This window comes from Spermophilus citellus (genome assembly GCF_964194105.1).
Source record: "Spermophilus citellus genome assembly, chromosome: X".
In the NCBI taxonomy this organism is placed as follows: domain Eukaryota; kingdom Metazoa; phylum Chordata; class Mammalia; order Rodentia; family Sciuridae; genus Spermophilus; species Spermophilus citellus.
Window position 1 is genome coordinate 10,800,330 of NC_138190.1, and position 27,439 is coordinate 10,827,768.

Consider the following 27,439-nt stretch of genomic DNA (forward strand, 5'->3'; position numbering starts at 1 on the left):
TCAACAGATGTAAAGGGTAGAAGACTCCAGAATAGGAAGGTGGGAGGGAGCAGCCCAGAGGCTCAACTCTGCTTTGTGGCCCTTGAGCCTGCTCATCTATTATTCCAACTCAAAATTTGTTCCAAAGATCCCTGTATTAAGATCTAATCTTCTGCTACTTCCACTGCCTCCTTTTCACCCCTATCATATCCTAAGTTTTCCTTCTTTGTGTGCTTTTCTGTCCGTGAGTCCTGAGGTTTTGTTTTGGTTTTTTTTCCTCCCAGTTCTGGCATCTGTTAGTTCAGGAACTCATTTTCAGATGACCTAGCACCCACCTCAAGCCCCTTGCATTCTTTTCTCACATTTGTTCATAATTTGAAACACCACAGAGAGGTGTAGAATTAGCAATCCTGAGAGAAATCTCACATATCCTTTAGTCCAGGGCGTCTGTTTACAATGGAAATGACCAGGGTCCAGAAAGGGTGGCACAAAGTTCATACCAGCTGACTATGATTTCTTAACTCCCCTTCTCTTGCTTTCCCCTTTCATTCATTCCTTTTGTAAATTATCTGTTTCCTTTCCCTTCCTGCTGCCATAGCCACAGTGACCCTCCCCTGGGTGTTTGAAGCAGTATGTCCCACCTGTCCAAGATCCCTTGATTAGAAGGGCTCACTGTCATTGAGTGCTCTCTAACTTCCATTGTCCTTCTCCTTGGCATTTATGCGAAAGCCATTCTCACATTGCTATCTTTCTCTTTTTTAAAAATATTTTTTTAGTTGTTGATAGGCCTTTATTTTATTCATTTACTTATATATGGTGCTGAGAATCAAACCCAGTGCCTCACACATGTGAAGCAAGCACTCTACCACAGAGCCACAACCCCAGCTATCTTTCTTTTCTTTTTTTTAATATCTGTTTTTTAGTTTTAGGTGGACACAATATCTTTATTTTATTTCTATGTGGTGCTGAGGATCAAACCCAGTGTTTCATGCATGCTAGGCGAGCACTCTACCACTGAGCCACAATCCCAGCCCCTACATTGCTATCTTTCTTAGCACCCTAGAGCCAATGTCAGTGAATCCCAAAACTTTGTCCCCTAAATATGGACCCAACTTGGCTTTTTTTTTTTTTTTTTTTTTTTTTTTGGTACTGGGGATTGTACCCAGGGGCACTTAACCACTGAGCCACATATATCCCCAGCCCTTTTTATTTTTCAGGTTTCGGAGAGGTTATCACTAAGTTACTGAAGGCCTTGCTAAATTGCTGAGGCTGGTTTATGAACTGGCGATACTCCTCCTTAGCCTCCCAAGTCACTGGGATTACAGGCTTGTGCCACTTCTGTCCTAACTTGGCTTTTCAGATGCATCTACACTAATGCTGCCTCCCCTATCCTCTTCTGAGCCATTGAATCTGCAAGTTGGTCCCATCTTACCTTTGTCCTTTGTATGTGTTTTTACAGGATTTCTTTAACTTACATCCTGCAAGCTTTTACTTTTTACCTTTAAACATCATGGCTGTTGTTTTAGATCTAACTTGACTATCACCTCCTTTCTTTTTATTTTGTTCAACAGTTTTTATAATTGATTTGTGAACCCACTTTTTATTCTCTCCTCATGTGTTCCCAGTTCCCGGAGGAGACTATATTTGGTTCATTTTTGGTTTTCTCATAGTTGAAGAATATTTGTTGAATATAATTGAATCAACTAATCCTAACCACAAACTGGAGTCCTTTTTTTTAATATTTATTTTTTAGTTCTTGGCGGACACAACATCTTTGTTTGTATGTGATGCTGAGGATCGAACCTGGGCTGCACGCATGCCAGGCGAGCGCGCTACCGCTTGAGCCACATCCCCAGCCCCACAAACTGGAGTCCTACGAAGCCCCAAACTATTGGGAATGAAGTGTCTTGATCTATATTACACTTTTTTTTTTCTCATTCATGGCCAGGCAAAAAAGGAGAACCAACTTCCAGAATTTATTAAACAAAGAAATTTGGATTTTGGAATCTTTTTGTCTCCATTCTTATATTTTATTCCTATTTTGAGGTGAGAGAATCTTATGAAATTAGCATATTCAAAAGGCTCATGAAAATTTAGTAGGTTAATTAATAGCATAGCTAATGTGAACTTTGATTTTTTTCCCCCTGCAGGCTAACATTATTTTTTACTTCATGGAAAGTTAATCACTACTGCTTGGAAATAAAAATTAACTCAGACAAACTGAGTGTGTGTAATTTTGCCACCTTTATATTCCTAATATGAGAACTGACAGGATAGTTTTCTAAACTTTGATGCTTAAGTGCTTGTATGTGTGTCTCTTTATGTGAATGAACACCAAAAAAGTGAGTTACATACAGTAAAAGCAAGACTGGACTGAATCTTCTGATATTTCTTCTTAGATCTTCAATTGTTTTTTTTTTCTTTAGATTCTTGTTTACATTGCTTTTTTTTTTTTTTTTTTTTTTTGTGATGCTAGGGATTGAACCCAGGACCTTGTGCATACGAGGCAAGCACTCTACCCACCAAGATATATCCCCAGCCCTGTTTACACTGCTTTTGTGTGTTATGTTAAAAATTTTCCATGGTCTTGGCACATAATGCCTGTTTTTCTAGGCTAAAATTCTTACAGCCATGCATGGAAATAGGAGTTAGGAGTTCTGATCTTTAATCACTTATTTGGCCACCTGTTAGAATTTGCTCAATATTGTTTAGCCTGCCCATACAAACTTTCTTTGGCCAGCTTTTATAAAGAGGTGTAAGTGGCATTGGGCCATATGCCACTTTTGTTAGATGCTCTCATTTTCATAACAGAAGTTTCTTTCATGGAACATGGGAGCTTGCTTGAAATGCAGAACTCAGGTTGTATGCCAGAACCACTGAGTCAGATCTACTTTAAAATGTGATCTCTAGGTGGTCCCTATGCACAGTACAGATTGAGGGGTTCTGAATAAATCTTCAGATATGGTTGTCAGGAAAGATGTCTCTAAAGAAATACAAGTTAGTTGAGAATAGAATGATGTAAACAATTGAAAATCTAAAGAAAAAAAAAAACAATTGAAGATCTAAGCCTTGTAAAGATCTGGACAAAGAGTGGTCCAAACAATGAGAGTAACTAAGGGAAATGTTCTGGGACCAGTGTGGGTGGCACAACTTGAGAAAGAGGTCTTAAGCCTTCTACTGTCTGATATTTATCCCAGGGAGACATCATCTAATTGCTATCCTGAATTCAGCAGACCACTGAGGGCCTATGTATTCAAGTGAACAGAAAAGTTTTGATGGTTTATAGAATCAATTTAATGCACTTTGCTTTGTCATTGTGCCAGCAGTTTCCATTGAGGGGATCTGGGTACAAGTCTTTATAACACTGAATTTCCAATTAGCTTACTGCATCAATTTTAAGAGGAAACAGGATTTCCCTCAGGACTAAAATTCAAGAAAAACTGTGCATCTATAAAAATAAAACAAAAACAAATAACCCAGTTGATTTTTATCTTATGAACACCGGAAACCCTTAAAATGATTGCTGTCTCTTCTTTTCTGTAGCTAAAAAGCTTAGGTTCAAATTTCTGTCCTGCCTTTGACAACCGTTCTGGATCTGATAGAATACAAGCTTAAATATTAATTTAAAATTTTTTTTAGTTGTAGTTGGACACAATACCTTTATTTTATTTATTTATTTATTTTTATGTGCTGCTGAGGATCAAACCTAGTGCCTCACACGTGCTAGGTGAGCACTCTATCGCTGAGCCACGACCCCAGCCCCTTAAATATTAGTCTTATTAGCCACATTGTTCTCCTTCCACTAAACTCTCCTCTCCCTGGTTCTGTCAAGTATTTCTTTCACCTAGTAATGTCTATATCTTAGTAATGTGCCTCAAGTAATTTATGGAAAAAGATGAGGTAGAATTATGTATATAAAAACCAACTCAGTAATGTATACAGGATTTATTTGTACCAATTTTTTGTGAGTTCATTTTTCAGACAAAAAAATGACTGACAGCTGAAACATTTTATAAATGAGGCAGAGTTCTTAAGGTCAGAGTGAGCTTAATAAAAGTGTTCTCTTGAAACTTGTTCTTTTCCTTGTGGTCCTTCTAGGGCAACACTTCAAATATTCTCATTGTCTTCAAGCCAGAAATGGAATGGAGGGTGAGAAAAGAAAAACGAACTAGTATGTGATCACAAAATCTTTATTGTTGGCATATGAAGAAACATAAGTAGCAAAGCTTACAAAGAGAAAATTCTGATTATGTAAAAAGTAAAGATATTCAATAAAAAATTATTGTATAAAACAGTGTACTAAGTATTATAGAAATTGCTTCCTATGGCCAAGTGGAGTATGCCTGTAATCCCAGCGACTCTGGAAGCTGAGGCAGGAAAATTACAAGTTCAAAACGAGCCTCAGCAACTTAGCGAAGCCCTAGCAACTTAGTGAAGCCCTAGCAACTTAGTGAAGTCCTAAGCAACTTAGTGAGGCCCTAAGCAACTTAGTGAGACCTTGCTCCAAAATAAAAATTTTAAATGGGGGGGCTAGGGATGTGGTTCAGTGGTTAAGTGGCCATCTTCAATCCCCAGTGCTCCCTCCCCCCAATTGCTTCTGTCAAAAATGTTCCTGACAATGGGATCAAGAAGACTTGTCATAACCAAGTCCTTTTTCACCTATCAACCCCTTGCCACAACTTCCCTCCCTTTCCCTTCCTTCCTTCCTTCCTTCCTTCCTTCCTTCCTTCCTTCCTTCCTTCCTTCCTTCCGTCCCATCCAAATTTAAGTTGGGGCAACTTCAGACTGAAAGGTCTTCAGACTGAAGCTTGTCTTGCTTGTCAGGAGAGATTATGCTTCATAAACATGGCTTGAGTGAATGAGTCAGAGATTTAAGAAAGCTGGTTATAACTTCTTCACGGTTTTCTCTTGGACCCAGAGTTGTAAATGGAGGCAGCAAGAAGGTACTGAATGCCTAGGAAAAGTCATCAGAAGGAGACACCGGAAAATACAGCATTTACTCTGCATTTTCCTAGCATTTAAGGTCGACAAAAGTCAAGGGGCTGGAAGGAACACGATTCCACAGTTCTGGTTTAGAGGATATGAAAATTGGTTGGAAGCAACACGGATCCACAGTTCAAGTTCAGAGGATATTAAGAAACTCGAGTAAATAGGACATGAAATCTAAAGGGAAAGTACACGTCCAGTGTTTGTTTCCCTATTGAGTCATCTGTTCCCAGCACATTAAGTCACGGTGTTTGGAGATGGGAGAAACCTGAGGAATGTCAGTTTTTAGATGAGACTCACTCTACAAATGCCGCTAGCGGTAGGCAGAGGGAAAGAGGTGGGGTTGGTCCTGTGGGAAAGGTAGAGGTGGGGTCAGAGCGGAGCTCAGAGGCAAGGCTCTAGGCTCTGAGCGAAGGGGCTTTGGCGAGGTGGGAGGGGTGTGGCCAGGGCGGAGGGCAGGGGCTGGCACAGTCTGGTGGGGCGTGGCCAGAGCGGTACGTAGGGAAGTAGCGGGACGCTAAAGTTTGGAGGGGGTGTGGCCTCGATGACGGGGCGTGGCCCGAGCGTCTGGGGCGTGGCAAGCTACAAGTGGGCGAGGCTATGACAGCCCAGTTTGTGGGTCCCGGGTCCTGAGAGGCAAGCGAGCTAAGAGGTTAGTGCTGTAAGGAACCGTTCAGGTAAGGATGGGCGGCCGAGTCGAGTAGGGGCCAGAGCGGGGACAGGCAGACCCAGAGAAGGCCGTGACGCTCCCCACGACCCTCCGCCCCGCTGCTAGATGTCTCCGGGCAGGGACAGCTGTTGGTCCTGCGAGTATTTTCTGCGATCCCCTGGGGTGCGCCGGACCAGGAGGGCCTAACTGGGCAGTCCTCTCCACCCCAGCCCTCTTCCTTCACCATGGGTCACTAGACGGCCAAACCTCCCTTAGGGTTTTTTTGCACTTGACGAGTGAACACCTATCCCAGAGCATTTGTTGGGGACGGAGGGCAATTCCTTAAGGAGGGCAAGTTGCCAGAGTTGGTTGAATCTGAATAACTTAAGAAAGTACAGCCTATTCTAAAATAGCCGGAGACGAGGATAAAGGCTACAAATCTGAGGTTGCAGTTCCAGAAACCGAGGCGCCGCCGTAAGCTAGAACTCATTTGGCTCTTCATTGTATTTCTTCCCCACCCCCACCCCCATTCTGCCAAGAGCTGTGAACAGAATTGCAGCCGCCCCCAGAGCAGGAGATCAGCATCATAGCTGTGTCAGTGGAGAAATCTGAGCCTTCTACACTCGCAATCCTTTCTTCTGAACTTTTGTGTGTGTGTGTGTGTGTGTGTGTGTGTGTGTGTGTGCGCGCGCGCGCCCTACCCTAGACCTGGAGGAGAGGAATCTCCAAAATGCAAACCTTGTTGGTGGCTGAGATATTGTTTTTTAAACTGCATTTGTTGTTAAATGCTTCTGCACTGAGGCTGGTGGCAACTTGTTAATATTAATGCCAATGCCCTCCCCTCTTGTGAATTTTCTCTGGGAAAGTTTGAGAAATATGGTGAGTTAGTGAATACACCTTAGTTTGGATAAAACTTATTCTTTCTGAGCAACTGAAAACCACATTGCTTTCTGCTTCTTCTTCCTTTCTGATAATCTGGCCATCTCTGCTCTGCTGTTTAAAAAGTTTGCTGGGAAATAGAGAGAAGCTGCCCTGTTTCTCCAGTGAGAGAGGAGGGGTCCAGCCCCCTGAGCTGTCCCAGAACATTCCTCAGAGTGGCCACTATTTGCAGATCTGTTGGAAATGGAAAAACCTTTCAGCTCTTTGTAGAACTTTCCTCCTTTACTCAGATAATTTTTAATAAGTACCTGGACTGGAAAGCACTGGAAGGCCAAAAGCAGCAAGGGTACAGTTCTCTGTGCCAGTACACTTCTGCCCTGTTCTCCCTGAAGCCAGGCAAGAGGCTGTGACCACTCTCAGTTGGAACACAATAAAGTTTGAGTGAATTGTGAGTAAATGAGTGAACATGAGGGTTTTGGAAATCTAACAGAAAAGGAAAACGTATTTCATCTCATTGGCCACAGTTAGTTGTAACATACAGAGCAATTATTAGACATGTATTTTGAAACCTTTGACTATCTCAGATTGGGATCATGCTCCAAGGAAAGAAGTGGGTGAGAGGAGGAAGCTAAGCTATCTCAGTCAAGACATGGCAAATTCATCTCAACTTTAGATTTCAGGGAATTGCAAAAGGCCTGCTTCCTTTTGATATTGGGAGGTGAGAAAACGAAGGGTCAATCTGATGAGGAACAAGTAATTTCTTTCAGTGTTATTGTAACCTTTAGGGAGAGTACATATCTCTTTTTTGCTGCCCATTTTGCATAGATATAAGTAGTTTAATCAGAAAGAGTTCAAAACACTTGTCATATAACAAACACACAATTTATGAATGATTCTTTAAGGACTTTCAGAATCTCTGATTTTTCCATATATTTCTAAGTCTGTAAAACATTATAGAAGGAACACATTGATCAAATCCAAAGATAGAAATAAATAATCAGTGATAGCAAAGGGTACAGAAAGCTTGGCTTCTCTGAGGCCTATTGAGCCCATGTATAAACTTAAGCACAGATTTTTCATGAACTATGGTAATGTATGATAGCAGTTCGTTGTTATGTGCTATGTCTAGTAAACATTATTTATGATTCCACAAGCTTGAACATTATGACTTCAGTGAGTAAGTTTTGAATAATTGACTCTCAATAAATCCTTACTTTTAATTTAACAGAAGGGATTGGTCTTGGACCTGAACATTAAAACACCTTGTGTATTGTCATAGGTGTTGGAACTGAACCTAGCATTAGCTAAACTGAGTTTCTGTTTATTTGGATTTTCCAAGAACCTTATTCACCTCTGACCTCCAATGCCCTGTTCCTTTCTTGGATATCTTTGTTCCTTCTTAGTCTATTGACATCCTTTTTTTATTATTATTTTATTTTTTTATTGGTTGTTCACAACATTACAAAGCTCTTGACATATCATATTTCATACATTAGATTGAAGTGGGTTATGAACCCCCAATTTTACCCCAAATGCAGATTGCAGAATCACGTCGGTTACACATCCACAATTTTACATAATGCCCTATTAGTAACTGTTGTATTCTGCTACCTTTCCTATCCCCTACTATCCCCCCTCCCCTCCCCTCCCATCTTCTCTCTCTACCCCATCTACTGTAATTCATTTCTCTCCTTGTTTATTTTCCCATTCCCCTCACAACCTCTTATATGTAATTTTGTATAGCAATGAGGGTCTCCCTTCATTTCCATGCAATTTCCCTTTTCTCTCCCTTTCCCTCCCATCTCATGTCTCTGTTTAATGTTAATCTTTTCTTCCTGCTCTTCCTCCCTGCTCTGTTCATAGTTGCTCTCATTATATCAAAGAAGACATTTGGTATTTATTTTTTAGGGATTGGCTAGCTTCACTAAGCATAATCTGCTCTAGTGCCATCCATTTCCCTGCAAATTCTATGATTTTGTCATTTTTTATTGCTGCATAGTACTCCATTGTGTATAGATGCCACATTTTTTTTATCCATTCATCTATTGAAGGGCATCTGGGTTGGTTCCACAGTCTAGCTATTGTGAATTGTGCTGCTATGAACATCGATGTGGCAGTATCCCTGTAGCATGCTCTTTTAAGGTCTTCAGGGAATAGTCTGAGAAGGGCAATAGCAGGGTCAAATGGTGGTTCCATTCCCAGCTTTCCCAGGAATCTCCAAACTGCTTTCCAAATTGGCCGCACCAATTTGCAGTCCCACCAGCAATGTACAAGTGTACCCTTTTCTCCACATCCTTGCCAGCACTTGTTGTTGTTTGACTTCGTAGTGGCTGCCAATCTTACTGGAGTGAGATGGTATCTTAGGGTGGTTTTGATTTGCATTTCTCTGATTGCTAGAGATGGTGAGCATTTTTTCATGTACTTGTTGATTGATTGTATATCCTCCTCTGAGAAGTGTCTGTTCAGGTCCTTGGCCCATTTGTTGATTGGGTTATTTGTTATCTTCTTGTCTAATTTTTTGAGTTCTTTGTATACTCTGGATATTAGGGCTCTATCTGAAGTGTGAGGAGTAAAAATTTGTTCCCAGGATGTAGGCTCCCTATTTACCTCTCTTATTGTTTCTCTTGCTGAGAAAAAACTTTTTAGTTTGAGTAAGTCCCATTTGTTGATTCTTGTTATTAACTCTTGTGCTATGGGTGTCCTATTAAGGAATTTGGAGCCCGACCCCACAATATGTAGATCAGAGCCAACTTTTTCTTCTATCAGACGCAGAGTCTCTGATTTGATATCAAGCTCCTTGATCCATTTTGAGTTAACTTTTGTGCATGGCGAGAGAAAGGGATTCAGTTTCATTTTGTTGCATATGGATTTCCAGTTTTCCCAGCACCATTTGTTGAAGATGCTATCCTTCCTCCATTGCATGCTTTTAGCCCCTTTATCAAATATAAGATAGTTGTAACTTTGTGGATTAGTCTCTGTGTCCTCTATTCTATACCATTGGTCCACCCGCCTGTTTTGGTACCAGTACCATGCTGTTTTTGTATTGACATCCTTAATTGCTTCTTTTTGTCTGTCTCTCTCAGAACATCTGTAACTCTGGGAGGAAGGAGTTATTCCTTTTGTTTCTTTCTAGCTATGTAATCATTCCTGAGCACCAGAGTTGCATTCATCAACTCCCAGACCTTTCCTCTTGCCTGGACCATTGGGCATCTCAAATCCAGTATGATAAGTGGTGCAACTACAGGCTTTTCCTTTCCTCTTTCTCATGCTAGGTTCTGTCTCTTTCTTCAGGAATTCATCCTCATTCTATCAGCATTGCTCCAGTCATAAAATCACAAGATTTTCTTCCACTTCTTTGTTGGGTGCCAAGCCCTACTTTTTTTTTAATCAAACTGACTTTTTTCTCTTTTTTTTTTGGTGGGGGGGCAGGGGGCGTACCAGGGATTGAACTCAAGGGCACTCTACCACTGAGCCGCATCCCCAGCCCTATTTTGTATTTTATTTAGAGACAGGGTCTCACTAAGTTGCTTAGTACTTCACTGTTGCTGAGGCTGGCTTTGAACTCAAGATCCTCCTGTCTCAGCTTCCTCAGCAGCTGGGATTACAGGCGTGCACCACTATACAAACTGGCTTTCTCTTGAGCACAATGTATCTTGCCCATCTCTACCATCGCTGCCCAGTTCAGTGCTTCATATTCTGTCACTTGGATTATTGGAATTTCACTTCAAACTCTGGATAACCAAACCTGGTCTCCTGGTTTCTCATTGAAAACCTGTTCCACTCACAGTCTTCCCTATCTCAGTTCATGGAAACTCTATCCTTCCAGTTGCTTAGGCCAAGAATCCCACCATAATCCTTAACTACTTTCTTTCATATCTTATAGACTATATCTATAAGATATATCCAAATTCTAACTACTTCTTACCACCTCCACTTAGTTAAAGTTTCTGAATTATCCTAAACACTCTTCCTGCTTTTTTCCTTTCTGTCGCCACCCCACTACCCAAGGTGATGTTTTTGTTTTGTTTTGTTTTGCATACTCAGGTCAAACCTAGGGCCTCGCACATGCTAGGCAAGTGCTCCACCCCAAGCCCCCCCAAGGCGATTTTTAATAGGTCATACTGAGTTGATCTTTTTAAAAATGTAAATCAGAGTGTTACTCTTCTGTTCAAAAATCTCTAAATTATCCCCATTTCACTTCAAGCAGTAGTTCTCAACCCAGGGCAACCTCTCTCACCAAATTCTCAGGAGACTTTTTTCCCTTCAGCAGTCCTTTTTATTTTTTACTTTGAGATAGGATCTTGCTAAATTGCCAAGGATGCCCTTGAATTTGCGATTCTCCTGCTTCAGCCTCCCTGGTAACTGAGATTACTGGCATGTACCACTGCACCTGGCTGGAGTCATTTTTTGTTGTCACACTCTAGTGTAGAGTGCATCTAGTGGCATCTAACGGATGCTAGTCAGTAGGGATGCTGCTAAATACCCTGTAATGCAGAACAGAACACCTGTCACAACCAAGAATCATCTAGTCAAAAATGTCAACAACATAGCCAGGTGTACCACCATGTCCAGCGCACTTCAGGGTCTTGGCATGAGCATTGTCCCCTGCCTGGAATGGTCCTTCTTCTAGATGGCCATGTAATTCTCTACCTCTTTCAGTCCTTCGATTAAATTTTACTTTTTTTAATATTTATTTTTTTTAGTTGTAGTTGGACACAATACCTTTATTCCATTCATTTATTTTTATGTGATGCTGAGGATCGAACCCAGGGCCCCATGCATGCTAGGTGAGCGCTCTACCCCTGAGCCACAATCCCAGCCCCAAATTTTACTTTTTTGATAGGGCCAAATACAATGCCTCACTCCCCAATGGTACTCCAGATTCTGCTACTTTTCTTTGAATATGTTCTAATTGTCTCTACAAGTGGCTTATTTATTACATTTGTTGTTAATTGTCTGTATCTCCTGACTAGAAGATAAGTTTCATAGAGTTAAGATTTTCTTTTTTTCCCCAAGGAGCCTAGACGAGTGTCCGACATTTAGTCGATGTTCAATTAATATCTTGAAGAAAGAAAGAATAAAAGAGTGATAGCCGGGCTTGGTAGTACACAACTGGCAGCTCAAGAAGCTGAGTCAGGAGGATCTTGAGTTCAAAGCCAGCTTCAGCAACTTAGCAAAGCCTTAAGCAACTTAGTGAGACCCTGTCTCTAGATAAAAAATAAAAAGGGTTGGAGATGTGGCTCACTGGTTGAATGCCCTTGTATATGTATAACAAAAAAAAAGTGATGGATTGATGGAGGATGATTCAAAGAATCCCCTGTTTCTTGACTTGTAGCTCTACTCTTTCCCTCTCCTATCTGTTCAGCGCTCTGCTGTCAGTCATCAGAAATGATCAGTTCTTCCTCCTACACACATGGAATAATATTTGAAAGCCTTCCAGCCTCTTGGAAACTCATATTCCCCAAATTTATCTCAAATCCTCACCCAGACTCACTTTCCAATGCATCCTTTGGGCATCTACTCAGCTAACGCATTGACAAATATTAACAGCAGACTTGGAATGGTGATAGCAGACAGGTTTGGGAATTTGTTTTTCTTTTGTTTGGTCAACAGGGTGTTAAAGCAAGTCGGCAGAAGTAGGGTCCCCTGCAGTGAGGTCAGCGGACAGAGGTCCAGACTTCCAGACCACTACATTCAGGCCACCACTTGGTGATGGGCTTTGTAGAGAATGACTGAGCGAGGGAAAGTGATGTCAAGCACTCAGGAGCCTTTTCCTCCTATCCGTAAAGAGCCAATACACTTCTAGGCTACATGTCATCAGCTACCAGCCTTGGCATTGTTTGCAGACAGCATGAGTGCTGAATGGAGGTCAGTCCCCAAGGCATGAGCACAACCCTAGTGTTCATCCCAGCTTGTGGGGCCAGCTCAGCCTTCCTCAATGCTTTTTTGATGACTGTCTGTCGGGCGGAGCCGAAGGTCATTTACTCACACTTCCTCTGAGAGTCAGGCTAACAGGCCTAAAACCTCCAAACAGCTTCTAGTGGAGCACCCTGTGCTCTGGCCACATGTGTGCCCACTCATCTGTTTGATCAGCTTTGATGGCCAGTTAGCATGCCCTTGGCCTTGCTTATCACAACCTTTCCTCTGAAGGCTGAGCCGGTACCTCCCTTCTGTTGAGTGTACATTGTACCTGCCATTAGCTTCCTGAAAATTACTAGATTATAAAAAAAGAAAAGAGTCTTTTTCACTTGTTTGCCCAGATCCCTCTGACTCTGGAATTGTTCCTTTAATAATCCTAAATTCTGCTTAGTTCGACCTCCATTGTCCTCTTCAGGCTTGATGTCTAATCACCCTACCATGTCCTCCTCATCATTCCTGAAGTATCTCGTCTGTCCCTCTGCCTTTGCCCCTTGAAAGTGTCTCAGATGCCACCCCTACTTCAAGCCTCTACTCTTTTTAAAAATTGTTCTAATAAGTTATACATTACAGTAGAATGCATTTTGACATGTCATACATAAACAAAGTGTAACTTCTCATTCTTCTGGTTGTACATGACATAGAGTTATACCAGTTGTATAATCATATGTGTACATAGGGTAATAACATATTATTCATTCTACTATCCTTCCTACCCACAAAGCCTCTACTCTTTATGTCCTCACTGCACTAAATTGAGACTGTCATCACATCCAGCTTTGATTAAGAAATATCTGTTTAATTTTGCTAACTAAAATAAGCCAGTCATAGACAATATTTATATCATTCCACTTATGTGAGATACCTAGAATCAGCAACACAAAGACATATAATAGAATAGAGAACCCAAGGAAGGAGAGGAGGCATTATTATTTAATGAGGACAGAGTTTATGTTGGGGGTAATGAAAACATTCTAAGTATAGATGGTGGCGACATTAATTAAATACATTGTGAATGTATTTAAGACTGATGAATATGTCTAATTACAATTGATTAAAATGATAAGTATTATGTACATTTTACCACAGTTTTAAAGAAAGTAAAAAAAAGAGCAGTTATTTGCTTAAATAGTTTTTGCATGTAGATTACAAGCTTTGGAGAGAGGGGAAGGGCATGGCTTATTTCATATTTATTTACACCAGTACAGTGCTGTACATAAGATAATCATTGATTATTGCTTTGATTCAGGATTGAACATCAATGGAAGAGAAGCACAAAGCTGAGGCACCTCTTCCCCATATCTCTTGTCAGGTTTTCAATTTTCATTTTAGTGTCAAATCAACTAAATTCTGATTAGTGGCAGTTGTTTGAAGTTATTGGCTTAAAATGATATTCAAAGTCATTCAAAACTGCTTTCTATTTTCTTAGTTTTGGCATTTATAGCATGGTGGCATTTTGGCATTGAGTAATAATAACTTGCATTTATCTAACCCTTCACTGCTTTTTCCAAGAACTTTCTGATAGCTTGCATTATTTGAAGTCACAGAGTCAACTTCTTACCATGTTACTAAATAAATATTTTTCTGTTCTTCTGGTTGTAGATTCTTGCATAAGTTCAAGGGTGTGTATTATGCTTTAATCTTAAACACTTCAGTTCATATGATCCTTTTATTCTGCCATACTGCAGTTATAAATTATGCACTTTCATCTAAACATAGACTTTCAAGTTAGAACCTAAAGTTCATCATTTGAACTCTCATCTGAGATGAAGATAGTAATCCCAAGAAAGAAGTGAAGACTTTACATTAAGGGTCAGGTTGAAGCCAAGAAAGTCTATAGTGTTACTGGGCTTTGACTATTTTTGAATTTTGAAAAAAATTGAAAGTTTTCATATTCTGTAATAAATTAATACCAGAGGCTGTTTTATAAGATAATTTTTATGGAGAAGAAACTGTGCATTAGGGGGATATTTTCCTATGAGAAATATAATCATGGATAAGTTAATACAGATATGCTGAGACTTGCTTCAAAATAACCCAGGGAGGGAAAGCAAAGAGGAAGTAAAATAAAACATGATTGTCTATGAACAGGTAATTGTTGAAAAGGAATAATGGGTGCATGGATGGTTTTAGTATAGTATTCTCACTCTACTGTTGTCTCTCAATGTCCATGGAAGATTGATTCTAGAACCCCTTCAGATACCAAAATCCTCAGAGGCTCAAGATATTCATATAAAATGGCATAGTCACAATGGAACCTCATAAATATGTCCAATTTTTATGTTTTTATGTATCAGTAAAAAATAAATTTAGATGGCCTGTAGATTACTTATAACACCTAATACAATATAAATGCTATGTCAACAGCTATTATACTATATTTTTAGGGAGAAATAATAAGGAAAAAGGTATGTATGTGTTCAATATAAATACAAATTTTTTCAAATATTTTCAATCTGCAGTTGACCAAATCCATAAATATGGAAGGCAAATAGTATTTGTATTAGTTTGAAATTTTCCATAAGAGAAAATTAAGAGAAAGAAAGCAGAATCATATTCTGAATTGAGGTAATCAATAAATTATTGTTCTGTAAGTCTGCTCAGTTAATTCAGTTAAGGGAGGTATTTGAAAACAAGGTGCCATTATTTGTCTCAAGATACTATCAAGACATGGTGGCCCATGCCTGTAATCCCAGCGACTCCGGAGGTGAGGCAGAAGGATCTTGAGTTCAAAGCCAGCCTCAGCAATTTAGTAAGGCCTTAAGCAACTTTGTGAGATCCCATCTCAAAATAAAAAATGGGTTAGGGATGCGGCTCAATGGTTAAGCACCTGTGGGTTCAATCCCTGGTACCAAAAAGCAAGAAGAAAAATGATACTGTCAAGATAATCTCATGAATGTTTATTATGAGATGTGTTTGAAGTCCCAAGTCAAACTTTTGCATATCTTGAATATGGTACATTTTGACATACATACTTCCTCCCAACGTGTATATCCACAAACACACAAATAAAACTATAGGCAAAACTGATCTTAATGGGTAGTGAAGTTCAAACACCTTTTAGGCAATGTACACACACTTTAGATGTCACTGGTCTGCAGACTCCAGGCAGAGTTAGTCCTGGAGGAGAGGAACCTCCAAGAGATTCGCAAATGTCCTTCCAATCTTGTGAAGGCTGCAAATCTCCACCTTGAGTCCAGCGTGTTCGTTGGCAAACTGATGCATACTCAAAGTGCGTAGGACCAGGCCAAAAGATTGGTCCAATTCTGGTCTGGAAAGATGGCTTGATGGGAGCCAGTCTGATTTCTGCCTGGAGCCCTCAATTGTTCCTTGGAGTGTAGAGATAGGAAGTAATTCTCCTTTCTGTTTTCATTGGATGTGGCTTATAGGGTAATTTTCTCCTTTCACTCAGGTGGAGTCTTTTCCTTTCTAGCTCAGAAGGAGCAGGGTCAAACAGCAATACAGAAAAGAGTCAGTCAGGTCACAGGCAATTAAAAATAGGGATGTGCATAAAGAGAGAGGAAGATGGAATCACACTGTTTGACTCCTTGCTCAGCATTGATGGGGATCGTGATGTGGGGTTTTGTTTTGTTTTTTAATTTTACACTCAGAAAGAAAAATTCAAGTCTGTATACCAACTGCATCTTTAGTGTCCCCTGAGTTTCTCTTGTGCCTTGGCTCCCCATCCCCCAAGTCCAGGCCAAACTTCTGGGAGTCCTCCTTTTGACAGGAGAAGGCAGAATCTATGAACTCATTTACTGTGTTTTCCTTATTCATCTTCTTTAAAAATAAGGACATTATTGATGTGAAATTTAATGTAAAATGAACCTCTCTTGCTGGGCGTGGTCGTGCACAACTATAATCCTAGCGGCTCGGGAAACTGAGACAAGAGAATCACGAGTTAAAAGCCAGCTTCAGCAACTTTGCAAGGCCCTAAGCAACTCGGCAATACCCTGTCTCTAAATAAAATTTAAAAAGGGCTGAGGATGTGCTCAGTGGTTAAGTGCCCCTGGGTTCAATCCCTGGTACCAAAAAAAAAAAAAAAAAAAAAAAAAAAAAAAAAAACCACCTCACTTAAGTGAAGAATTCAGTGGCATTTAGTAATCGTAAGTGTTGTGCAACCACCTCTTCTATCTAGTTCCAAAACATTTTCATCACCCCAAAAGAAACCTGGAGCCCGCTCAGCAGTCACTGCCCGTTTCCCCTTTCACTCTCCCCCTAGCAACCTCCAGTCTGTCTTCTGTCTCTGCAGATTTCCCCTAAGCATTTCATGTGCTTTTTTTTTTTTTTCCCAAGACAATGCATTTAACTTTACTACAGATAGGAAACTCCCTGATTGGTCTCAGTTGTGACACACAGATGGTTTTAGATTGTCTTTTGGTGGACACCCATGCTGAGCAAGATTTTTCAATCTTCAAAACACTCAAGACTCAACAGAGGTTCTGCATTTCATATTGGTTTATAGTTCCAAGTGTCTTCCATTTTGGCACAGATTCCCTTTGAGGTACAGGGACACAGACAAAGCCATCTCTTTTAAAAATAAGTTTGTTTGCCTTAATTTCTTTATGTGACAAAAGCAGATGATGATAGCATAGTCTTTAATTCTTATTTAGTCAGTAGCAGTAGTGGTGCCAGAAATTAATAACATCCCTTGTATTTGGCTTCTTTTACTTTGGCATCATGTTTTTTAGATTCATCACATTATAGTGTGTCCTTTTTATGACTTTCATCATCTTAGACTCACAGCATCCAACACAGTGCTAGAACAAATGAAATGATAATAAATGTTGAAGTGAAAATGTGCACTGAGAGAATTCCCATCCTTGAGAGACTAGGATAGGTTTATACACAGGTAGGTTCTTCTTTTAGATCAAACAGGACTTTGTGAGTCCTTCAGATCCTATAAGTAGAAATATGAGACTCTCCTCTTAAAGAAAAGTATTTAAAAGCATATAAAAAAATTCAAGCTGGGCCAGGTGTGGTGGTGCAAACCTATAATCCCAGCAGCTCGGGAGGCTGAAACAGGAGGTCTGGGTTCAAAGCCAGCCTCAGCAACTGTGAGACACTAAGCAACTCAGTGAGACCCTGTCTCTAAATAAAATACAAAACAGGGCTAGGGATGGGGCTCAGTGATTGAGTGTCCCTGAGTGTTCAATCCCAAGTAACTTCCTCAAAAAAAAAAAAAAAAAATACAAGCGGGATGTGGTGGCACACACCTATGATCCCAGAGACTCTGCGGGAGGATCACAAGTTTGAGGCCACCTTCAGCAACTTAGTGAGACTCTGTCTCAAAATAAAAAAATAAAATGTGCTGTGGGTGTCAGTCACTCAGTGGTAGAGTGTCCCTGGGTTCAGTCCCCAGTACCTAATAATAATAATGATGATGATCATAATAATGATGCAAGCAACTCATGTGGGCTGAGCGTATAACTCAGTGGTAGAGCATTTGCCATATTAGAGGCTCTGGGATCCCCAGTATTGCAATAAAGAAAAATACAAGGTAAAGCAAAACAAAATAAAAACAACCCTACAAATGGGTAATGGTACCAATTGAAAAAATGAAAGACCTTTAGTACTGTCCCCAAACATGTGGGTAGTCACATCACAGTTCTCTATTCTTGAAATTAGAATCAACATCTTCCCCATCACCAAAGGAGCCTGCTCAGGTCCCTCATCTTGCACTCCCCGAACACCCATTGTGTATCAGGAACTGTGTCCCTAAGAAATGAAGCTATGATGCTGTGTCTCTAAGAGACACCACCCCTCTCACTATGGAGCTTAGGTGCTGGGGAGGATGGGTCACAGTCTGCCTTCCCAATCAGGTACTTAATTGAACTGCAGTAAGCACTCTGCTGCAGAAGAGTGCCCGTGCCGGGTTAACCTGGGGAGCACATGGTTGGGGGAAAGTTTAAAGCAAGTGGCTCTAGAGTCGGTAATCTGAAGGAATCAACCAGACACAGAGGTAAGGAGAGTGTCCCAGGGAAAGAAGACCATCTTCACCTGCTGCAGAGGGCCTAAGGAGCTGGAGAAACTGAAGTCCACCTGGCTGGTGGGCAAGCAGGAGAACAAATGGACTCAAAGGGGCTAGGAGCTCAATGGGGCCAGGTCTATGCAGTCGTACCAGTCATGGTCACTCAACATCAGTCATGTCCCCAACAGCTGTCTGGAGGCATCTCAAGTAATCATACAAAACACTCGAAAAATCTATAGTGGAATGAATAGGGAACCAAGAGAAGTGTTTGTTTTCAATTTCAGAACTTGTTTATTCAGTTGGGACAGGATTTTGCAGGAAAAGTGGATGAAGCAATAATGGAGCAGGGGTACAGGGCTGGTAGGCGAAAAGTGTTCAAAGTTAATATTACCATAATTTCAGAACCCCATGTTGGATACCTTGCAAAGCATCATCTTCTGAGATTTTTACTGCGAGAGGTGCAGAGAGTGACAGTTCAAGAGTAACATTGTCGGTTTTTCTCATGTTCTGGAGCCATAACATTACAACAAGAATGGGCAAAGAGTCACAGATTATATTTAAGCTTAGATTTCAAAACCACCCATGACTATTTTGGCAGGATATATTATTTTTAAACTTTTTTCCTTCCTTCCTTCCTTCCTTCCTTCCTTCCTTCCTTCCTTCCTTCCTTCCTTCCTTCCTTTCTTTCTTTCTTTCTTTCTTTTCTTTTCTTTTCTTTCTTTCTTTTCTTTGTTGTTGCTGTTTTTAAGCAATCCAAAAGCAGATGATTGTTTTTATTCAGCCTGGAGGGAATTTTAACCATTGAATTCTTCCTCTATGGAAATACCATGCTGGGTAATGAATTGGGATTTCAGGGAGTAATTTTTTGTTTGTTTGTTTAAGAAACCAGCCAGGAACAGTGGTGCATGCCTGTAATCCCTGCATTTTGGGAGGCTGAAGCAGGAGGATCACAAGTTTGAAGGCAGCCTCAGTAACTTAGTGAGACCCTAAGCAACTTATTAAGACCCTATCTCAAAAAATAAAAAGGGCTGGGGATGTTGCTCAGTGGTTAAGCACTCCTGGGTTTAATCCCCAGTACCAACAGTTTTTTTATTCACGTAAATGAGGAGAATGTTTTCTCTGGGCCTCAAGTATTTGCCAGCCCTGAAAGGCAGGGCATATGAGTCAGTCATCTGGACACAGCCTAGTGAGGAACCAATGAGTTTGAAACACAAAAGTGAATAAAACTATTGTCCCTCCCACCCCCCACCTCAGGGTGTGAACTTAGATGTTTCCACATGATTTTCTTTCTCTATGGGTCATAGCTTTTCCTCTTCTGCCCTCCTCCTCTAGGTTTTGAGGTTCCTGCAAACTATTTGGAAACTGACAGAGATTTCCAGCTAGAGATGGTGGTCATGAATAGCTTGAGGGTCATTCTTCAAGCTTCTCCATGCAAATCACCATGGAGAAGTTTCCAGGTTCTGCGGTCCACGCCAGTGAGGCCCTGCAGTCTCTACACCTGCACTTATAAAAGCCGGAACCGAGCCTGTGAGTACATTTTCCTAAAGAGAACAAAATCGCTTGTTTGGTTTTTATAACGATCATTTGTGTTAAGCATTTGTAGGTATGGTGTCATTGGCAGTCTGGTGTGATTATATGTTGTAATTTTGAGACAGGGTCTTGCCAGGTTGCTTAGGGCCTTGCTAAATTGCTGAGGCTGGAGTTGAACTTGTGATCCTCCTGCCTCAGCCTCCAAAGTTGCTGGAATTACAGGTGTGTGGCACTATGCTAACTTTTCTATTGATCCTCTAAAGTAAATGTGGAAAGTTCTTTCTTGGTCAGGTTTAGTATACTAAAATGGTGCAGAAATTGGACAAATAAGACTTCCAGTTTCAAATATCTTGGAATCTGATTATCTTGGGAAGCTGAGGCAAGACGATCACAAGTTCAAGGCCAGCCTCAGCAACTTAATGAAACCCTAAGCAACTTTTTTTTTTTTTTGTAATGGTACTGACAATTGAATTCAGCGGTGCTCTACCACAAGCTACATCCCTAACTCTTTATTTTTATTTCAAAACAGAGTCTTGCTAAGTTACTAGGCTGGCCTCCAATTTGTGATCTTTCTGCCTCTGCCTCCCAAGTCACTGGGCTTAAAGCTGTGTACCACCAGGCCTCAGAACCTGCTGTTTTTATCGTTTCTTGTTAGTAATGATCTTTTTACTAAGGGCAATCCACAGAGTACAAATTATTTCAGTAAATCTTAAGTTTCTGGAAGTTGTTTTAATTTTTGCAAGCAAGTCAGTGGCTTCACACTAAGGGATATTCTAACCGGAGTTACAAATCCTGGAGTTAATTCTAGCTGACTAACTTGATAGTATGTGTTCTGCTGTAAACACAGAAAATCAAGTGAGCCAGAAGGTGGTCTCTCAAACCTCTGATTCTTGCCCTAGGAATACAAATTAATGTCCACATCAGGATGTTGTAGGGATTCTCAACCATGACCTTGACATGGTAGGTGGGTCATTGTTGTTGGGAACTCTCCTGAGAATGGCAGGGTGTTGAGCAGCATCCCTGGCCTCTACCCACTAGATGCCAGTAGGACTCCCACCCAGTTATAAGAACCACAAATTTCTGCAGGGAACTGAGGATGTAGCTCAGTGATAGAGCACTTGCCAAGCATGTTTGAGGCCCTCAGTTCAATCCCTGCCACCAGAAAAAAAAAAAAAAGTCAGCAGACATTGTCAAACAAGCTCTTGGGGACAAAATTGCCCCCATCATTAAGAACAGTCAAGGTGCTGGGAGAGGATGTGGGTATTTGTGGAAAGATGAGTTTGAGTTTATGGAGGGATGAAGTGGCTAAGCATAGCATTCAAGAGAAATTTTTCATGTTTTCCATTATTAAAAGAAATTGACACAAAATTTTCAAATGTGGGCTTGCATCCAGGTTGGTCTGGATTTCTGTTTGTTGTTGTTGTTGTTGTTGATCCTCTTTGACCCCAAATATATACAATACAAAGAATGGGTAAAAATTGAATGCTTATAAATTAGTAATGCTAATCTAGCTAAATTCAAAGGCTTGAAACTGTTTCATAAATATAATTTTATTGTACGTTTATTTTCTTTCCTTCCTCATTGACTGTATTCTCATTAAATTAAACTGGCCTGAGTCATAATAAATTTTTGGTTGTTAGGTGTGGCTTCCTACCAGCATGCCCACATCCTACTCAGACTGGCGCTCTATGACCTACGGCTTAAAATGGAAAAAATTAGTCATATTTAGTGAGTTACCAAAGATTTCCTTTTTTTTTTTTTACAGAAAGATGAAAGTTAAACATCTAAAGTTCTGCATGCTTTTGTCTTTAGGACAGTTGAGGTACTTCTTTTATTTCTGACAAAAAAAAAAAAACTGCAGTGGTTTGGGGAGGTGGGGTTTCACTAGATTAATTCACCACATTATATGACACATTCTTGTTTCCAAGTAGGTAGGACAAATGACATGGTCACCATTTATTTGGCTTTTGGTATACTGCACTGTCCTGACTTGCTTTCACTCAGGAGAATATTATAGTCTTTGCTTTCTCACTGAGCATTTCCTCTTCTGTTATCCTGACCCCTCGCCTACTTACCTGTGTAGACAGCACTCATTGTTTTTGGAAGGCCGAGAATACACTGGACCAAGAACCACCTAAGATTGTTAAGGGTTAGAAACTCAGTGTTAGGACTTGCTTAGTATGGGTGAGGCCCTGATTTCAATTTCTAGCACCAAACAACAACAAAAACTACCACCCCCCCCAAAAAAACCCTTTAGTATTACTAAATTCTACAAGTACTACTACTATGATTACTAATTCGACTAGTACTGCAATTGTTATCATTAACTGTATTATCATTATCTTTATTTTCATCATAGGCTCAGTGCCTGCCTCAGGTGTTTAAATCTGACCATTTTAAGATGAAATGAAACAGAGTAAGGAATAAATCAAGTGGGAGGTTGTGACAAATTCAGAAAACAACATTATAGGTCAGCCTTGAGATCTGCACCTTTACCTTAGCTCCCTGCCCTCCTACCAAGTAATCACTGGCTGTCAACTCAAATTGCTGTTTGCTGTTATCTCAAGAAGCAGGCAGCCCTGTTAAGGACTTACGGATTGTACACCTGTTACCTATGATGGAAATCAAATCAGTTTCACCTAGGGTATCATCTAATGACATTTAGCCTAATCATTACATTAAAAAAAATTAGGCACAAGATCTTGGACCATAGAAAAATGAATTTGATAATTTAGTACATCTTAATTTAATTAGATATATTAAAGAATACAGTCTAGGATGGAAATGGTATATATTTGTTATTATTACAATGATTTTTTTTTTTTTTTTTTTGCCAGAGGGACTGGGGATTAAACCCAGGGCATTTACCACTGAGCTACATCCCTAGCTATATCCCCAGCCTCCCCGACCATTTTTTTTTTTTTTTTTTTTTGGTCCCGGGGATTAAACTCAGGGACACTTGACCACTGAGCCACATCCCTAGCCCTACTTTGTATTTTATTTAGAGATAGGGTCTCACTGAATTACTTAGCACCTCACTTTTGCTGAGGCTGGCTTTGAACTCTCGATCCTCATGCCTCAGCCTCGCGAGCCTCTGGCATTTCAGGTGTGCACCACTGACCCCAGCTTATTTTTAATTCTAAGACAGGGTCTTGCTAATTTGCTGAGGCTGACTTTGAATTTGCCATCCCACTGTCTCAGTCTCCCGAGTTGATAGGATTGTGGGAATGTACCACTGTGCCTGGCTTCCAGTGATTCTTTTTTTTTTTTAATATTTATTTTTTAGTTGTAGTTGAACAAAATACCTTATTTATTTTTATGTGGTGCTGAGGATCAAACCCAGAGTCTTGCGCTCTATCACTGAGCCACAACCCCAGCCCCCCCAGTGATTCTTAATGTTCAAGGTCTCCCTACTTTTAGAATGATGACAAACATTTTAGGATAACTTGAACTAGAACTGCAGTGTACAAAATGTAGCCACTAGCCCCATGTGAATATTTATATGTAAATTTAATTTCATTCATATATTTTAGCCACATACTTTGTTTTCACCACACTGGATATTCCCATCATCAAAGTTCTGACAGCACTGATCTATATTATAACTGAACGGTTACAATGTTGTTCTATTATTTCTCTATTTAATTTTGAAAAATACAAATAAAGCCTGGAAAACAATATTAAAAAGCCTGTCAGTGTTTTCTCAAGGAACTCTGATAATCCCTAGATAATTTACATCCAGGATGTCCCAGACTGTTGTATTAATATTCAAATACCTTGAGAAACAATGGGCCCATTAAGATCACCTTAAAATTGCATAGTGGCCTCAGAGTTACCTTCGGCTCTCTAAGACCAACAATTAACCCTGGAAGTGACCACAGGAAGTTTGGGCTTTATTCTCCTGTGCTGGTCATGACATGGGTATCTTGTGGTTAATGGACTCAGCATCAAAGTGCGTTTTGCAGCCACATGCTGCAACATGGCAATTTATGATTCTCTCATTGTCCTCAACAAAATCATGTGCAGGATCCCTGCCTGCAACTGCACTAAGGCCAAAGATGGTCTTCAATTACATGAGAAAACAGCACACTCCAAGGGGGAAGAAAAGAGTCCAGTGGCAAGGCACAGGCTAAAAAGCCACTGAGGGTATAGAACGATGCTGTCCAGTAAATAAATAATGTAAGCCAGAAATATGACCCATATAGGTAATTCTATATTTTCTAATAATCACATTACTAAGGTGGATACACAGATAAGATTAATTTTACTGGTGAATTTTATTTAACCCAATATATCCAAAATATTATCATTTTAACATGAAGTGATGATAAGAATTATAAATGAATTTTTAAGTCTTTATTTTATGCTATGTTTTCAAAGTCCCTAGTGTCATTCGTTATAGCACATCTCAATTTAGACACATGGTAAGTGGCCACCATATTGATAAACTCAGGTATAGAGAGTGGGGAAGTCCTAAATTTTGATGTTCTAAATTTAATTACAGAGGTCCTATGGGTGGAAGGGAAAAGAGATAGAGAAGGTCAAATGCTTCTCTTGTGGGCTGTCTTCCTATCCCAAAGCTTCCCCTATCACAGGAGAGTGGAGAGCTGAAGTTCTAAACCTCGGTTCTTGTGTCCTGATGAAAGAAAATTTAAAGTTAGACATGAAAAGCCAAATAAGAGATTTTTTTTTTTTTTTTTTTTTTTTGGTATTGGGTATTGAACTCAGGGGCACTCAACCACTGAGCCATATCCGCAGCCCTATTTTGTATTTTATTACAGACAGGATCTCACTGAATTGCTTAGGGCCTCCCTGTTGCTGAGGCTGGCTTTAAACCCGAGATCCTCTGCCTCAGCCTCCCCAGCTGCTGGGATTCCAGGTGTGCGGCACTGCGCCTGGCTAAGACAATTTTATTAAGTGAAAGTAAAGTAAGGGGCTGGGGATGTGGCTCAAGCGGTAGCACGCTCGCCTGGCATGCGTGCGGCCCGGGTTCGATCCTCAGCACCACATACCAACAAAGATGTTGTGTCCACCGAGAACTAAAAAATAAATATTAGAAAAATTCTCTCTCTCTCTCACTCTCTCTCCTCTCTCTCTTAAAAGAAAAAGTAAAGTAAGGCTAAAACAGAGAGAGAGAGAGAGAGAGAGAGAGAGAGAGAGAGAGAGAGAGAGAGAGGCATCTTTGACCAGAGAACAACAAAGCTGCTTCCAAATTTACTTCTGTTTGATGGTTGCCAGGGTTCATCTTCTGTACCCTCCACCAATCAGGAGACTGACTCCTCCTTCACATAAGGTGGGAGAGTTTTTAACCCTTCTTAGCCCTCTCCAGAACTGTCACGGCAACTATCCCATTCAGGGGGCTGTCATCTACAAGTCAATCCTATATTAATTCAGGTGCTGGGGTCAATGACTGGACTGACTTCTGAAACACATTAAGAAACCTGTGGCGATAAATCCTAACTTTACAATGAGTCAATAACCCCATTGAACTTCCTTTCTTGACATATTTATTAATTGTTCTCCCTTGTTTCCACCTGCTTATTCTCAGGGTTAGCATACCTGTTGTTCTACAAGTTACTTGATTGTTCATTAAGGCTATTCATAGAAGCCCCATGACCCTCCTATGTTATTGGTTCACATTTCACGGCTCATCACTAACTACTATCTAACATCCCTGCTTCAGGTAATCCTGCCCCTATAATCTGTAGCCAATGTAGGTTTGATGTAATAATCTATGCCTTCCTTTCTCAAATTTTCATTTTAAAGTACTGTATATGTGTGTGTGTGTTGTGTTATGTTGTTTTGTTGGATCCAGTGACATTTTTCCAAGTGCTTTCTAGTCCTGGTTTTGGGAGCTTCAGAAACTTGTCCAAGGACTGCTACTTTATTTCTGACTAACACCTAACCTGCATTGGTGTGGTGGACCTTTTTGCTTCAGAGATCCTTTGGTCTCTTCCAGGTTTGGTTTAACAAGGGAATGGGTACTGAGAAGTCAGAGCAGCTAAAGGGGTGATTAAATTTAGGATAGGATTGGCAGGGAAGGGGAAAGAATTGACTTTGAGAACCTGCAAGAATTCTTTAATATTTTGAGAAACAGGTAGATCTAATCATGAGATCCCAGGAACTATTGGGGTAAACCAGTTTGCTTGGTAGAGAGATGATGGGTGTGAGGTAAGAGTGGACAACTAGGCATTGACTCTGGTTTTTCTCTATCAGTAAAATAACCATTTAGGGGCTGGGGCTGTAACTCAGTGGTAGAGCACTTGCCTAGCATGTGTGAGGCACTGGGTTTGATCCTTAGTACTGCATATAAATAAATAAATATCCATTGACAACTTAAAATTTTTTTTAAAAAAATATCATTTTTAAAAAGTTGTAAAATATGACTATTTAGTGCCTCCTCTGTGCCTAGTACCAGGTTTAGCCCTGGAAGCTACAGAAAAAGTGCAGGACATGGGCCCCATAGGCTCGGGGTTGACACAGGCCCTTTGAGCAGATAAAGCAAACACACATTACATGAGGGATTCTGGATGCTACATGGTGTGAGTGAATGCAGTGTGAGTTTAAAAAAGCAAAGAATAGAGTGGCTGGAGAAAGTGTCATCCCAAGGAGAAGATATGCAGTGGAAGATCTCCTAAGTGGTAAGGAGAATGAAGGTATCTAAGCACAAGCAAAAAGAGCTCAGTCTGTGCAGGTGGCAGTTGTAATAATTGTGGCACAGTCAAGGGTGGTGGCATGATAAGAAAAGCAGCACGGGAGACAAGAGCTTGGGAAGGAGGAGGAGGAGGAATGGGATAAGTGAGAGAAGCTTGAATAGGAGCACCGGGGCCCTTGGACACAAGTTACAGGTTGATGTACAGTTGTTAGCATGAATGCAACACGGCAAAACTGATGGTTTAGGGAAACTGCTGAGTGTCAGAACACAGGAATCCAGGGGTGTGAGGGAGGAGAGAGATACCCCCAAGAGGCTTCATATGAAGTCTGGGGTTTAGGGGCCTCAACTTGGGTAGTGGTTATGGGCAAGGCAAGGAAGAAATGACCTGAAAGATTCTTCAAGAAGAAATAATATGGTGATCAGTGGGGTAAGAGGAAATAAAGCAAGAAGGAGAATCCAACTGCCTTAGTGTGTTTAAGCTGCTATACAAAAATACCTTAGCCTGGGTGACTGATTGAAACGGTGGATTGAACCTGGGGTGCTTTCCCACTGAGCTACATCCTTAACCCTTTTTATTTTTTATTTTGAGATAGGGTCTTGCTAAGTTGCTGAAGCTGGCCTTCAACTTGTGATCCTCCTGATTCAATCTTCCAAATCACTGGAATTATAGGCATGGGCTACCATGCCATCTCAGCTATGAGATTTTTTTTTTTTTTTTTTGGTACTGAGAATTGAATCCAGGGGTGCTTAATCACTAAGTCACATCCCCAGACCTTTTTTATATTTTATTTAGAGACAGGGTCTCAGAGAGTTGCTTAATACCTCGCTGTTGCTAAGGCTGGCTTTGAACTTGTGATCCTCCCACATCCCTTGG

The 27,439-nt window shown here is 40.5% G+C and overlaps 1 protein-coding gene across 3 annotated transcripts in view; it reads left to right on the forward strand.

Moving 5' to 3' along the window:
* Positions 1–5,162: 5,162 nt before the first annotated feature.
* The window catches only part of CA5B (carbonic anhydrase 5B), a 49,975-nt gene continuing 27,698 nt past the window's right edge, over positions 5,163–27,439 (forward strand). The window contains exons 1-2 of one of the 3 annotated variants that reach the window (XM_081278350.1): positions 5,163–5,284; positions 19,713–19,907. In XM_081278350.1, coding sequence (XP_081134476.1) covers positions 19,766–19,907 — 142 coding nt within the window. In that variant the 5' untranslated portion in view covers positions 5,163–5,284; positions 19,713–19,765. Of the gene's footprint in view, positions 5,285–5,558; positions 5,643–19,712; positions 19,908–27,439 lie in introns of those variants that run through there. The other 2 variants (XM_081278348.1, XM_081278349.1) reach the window with 2 other exon arrangements.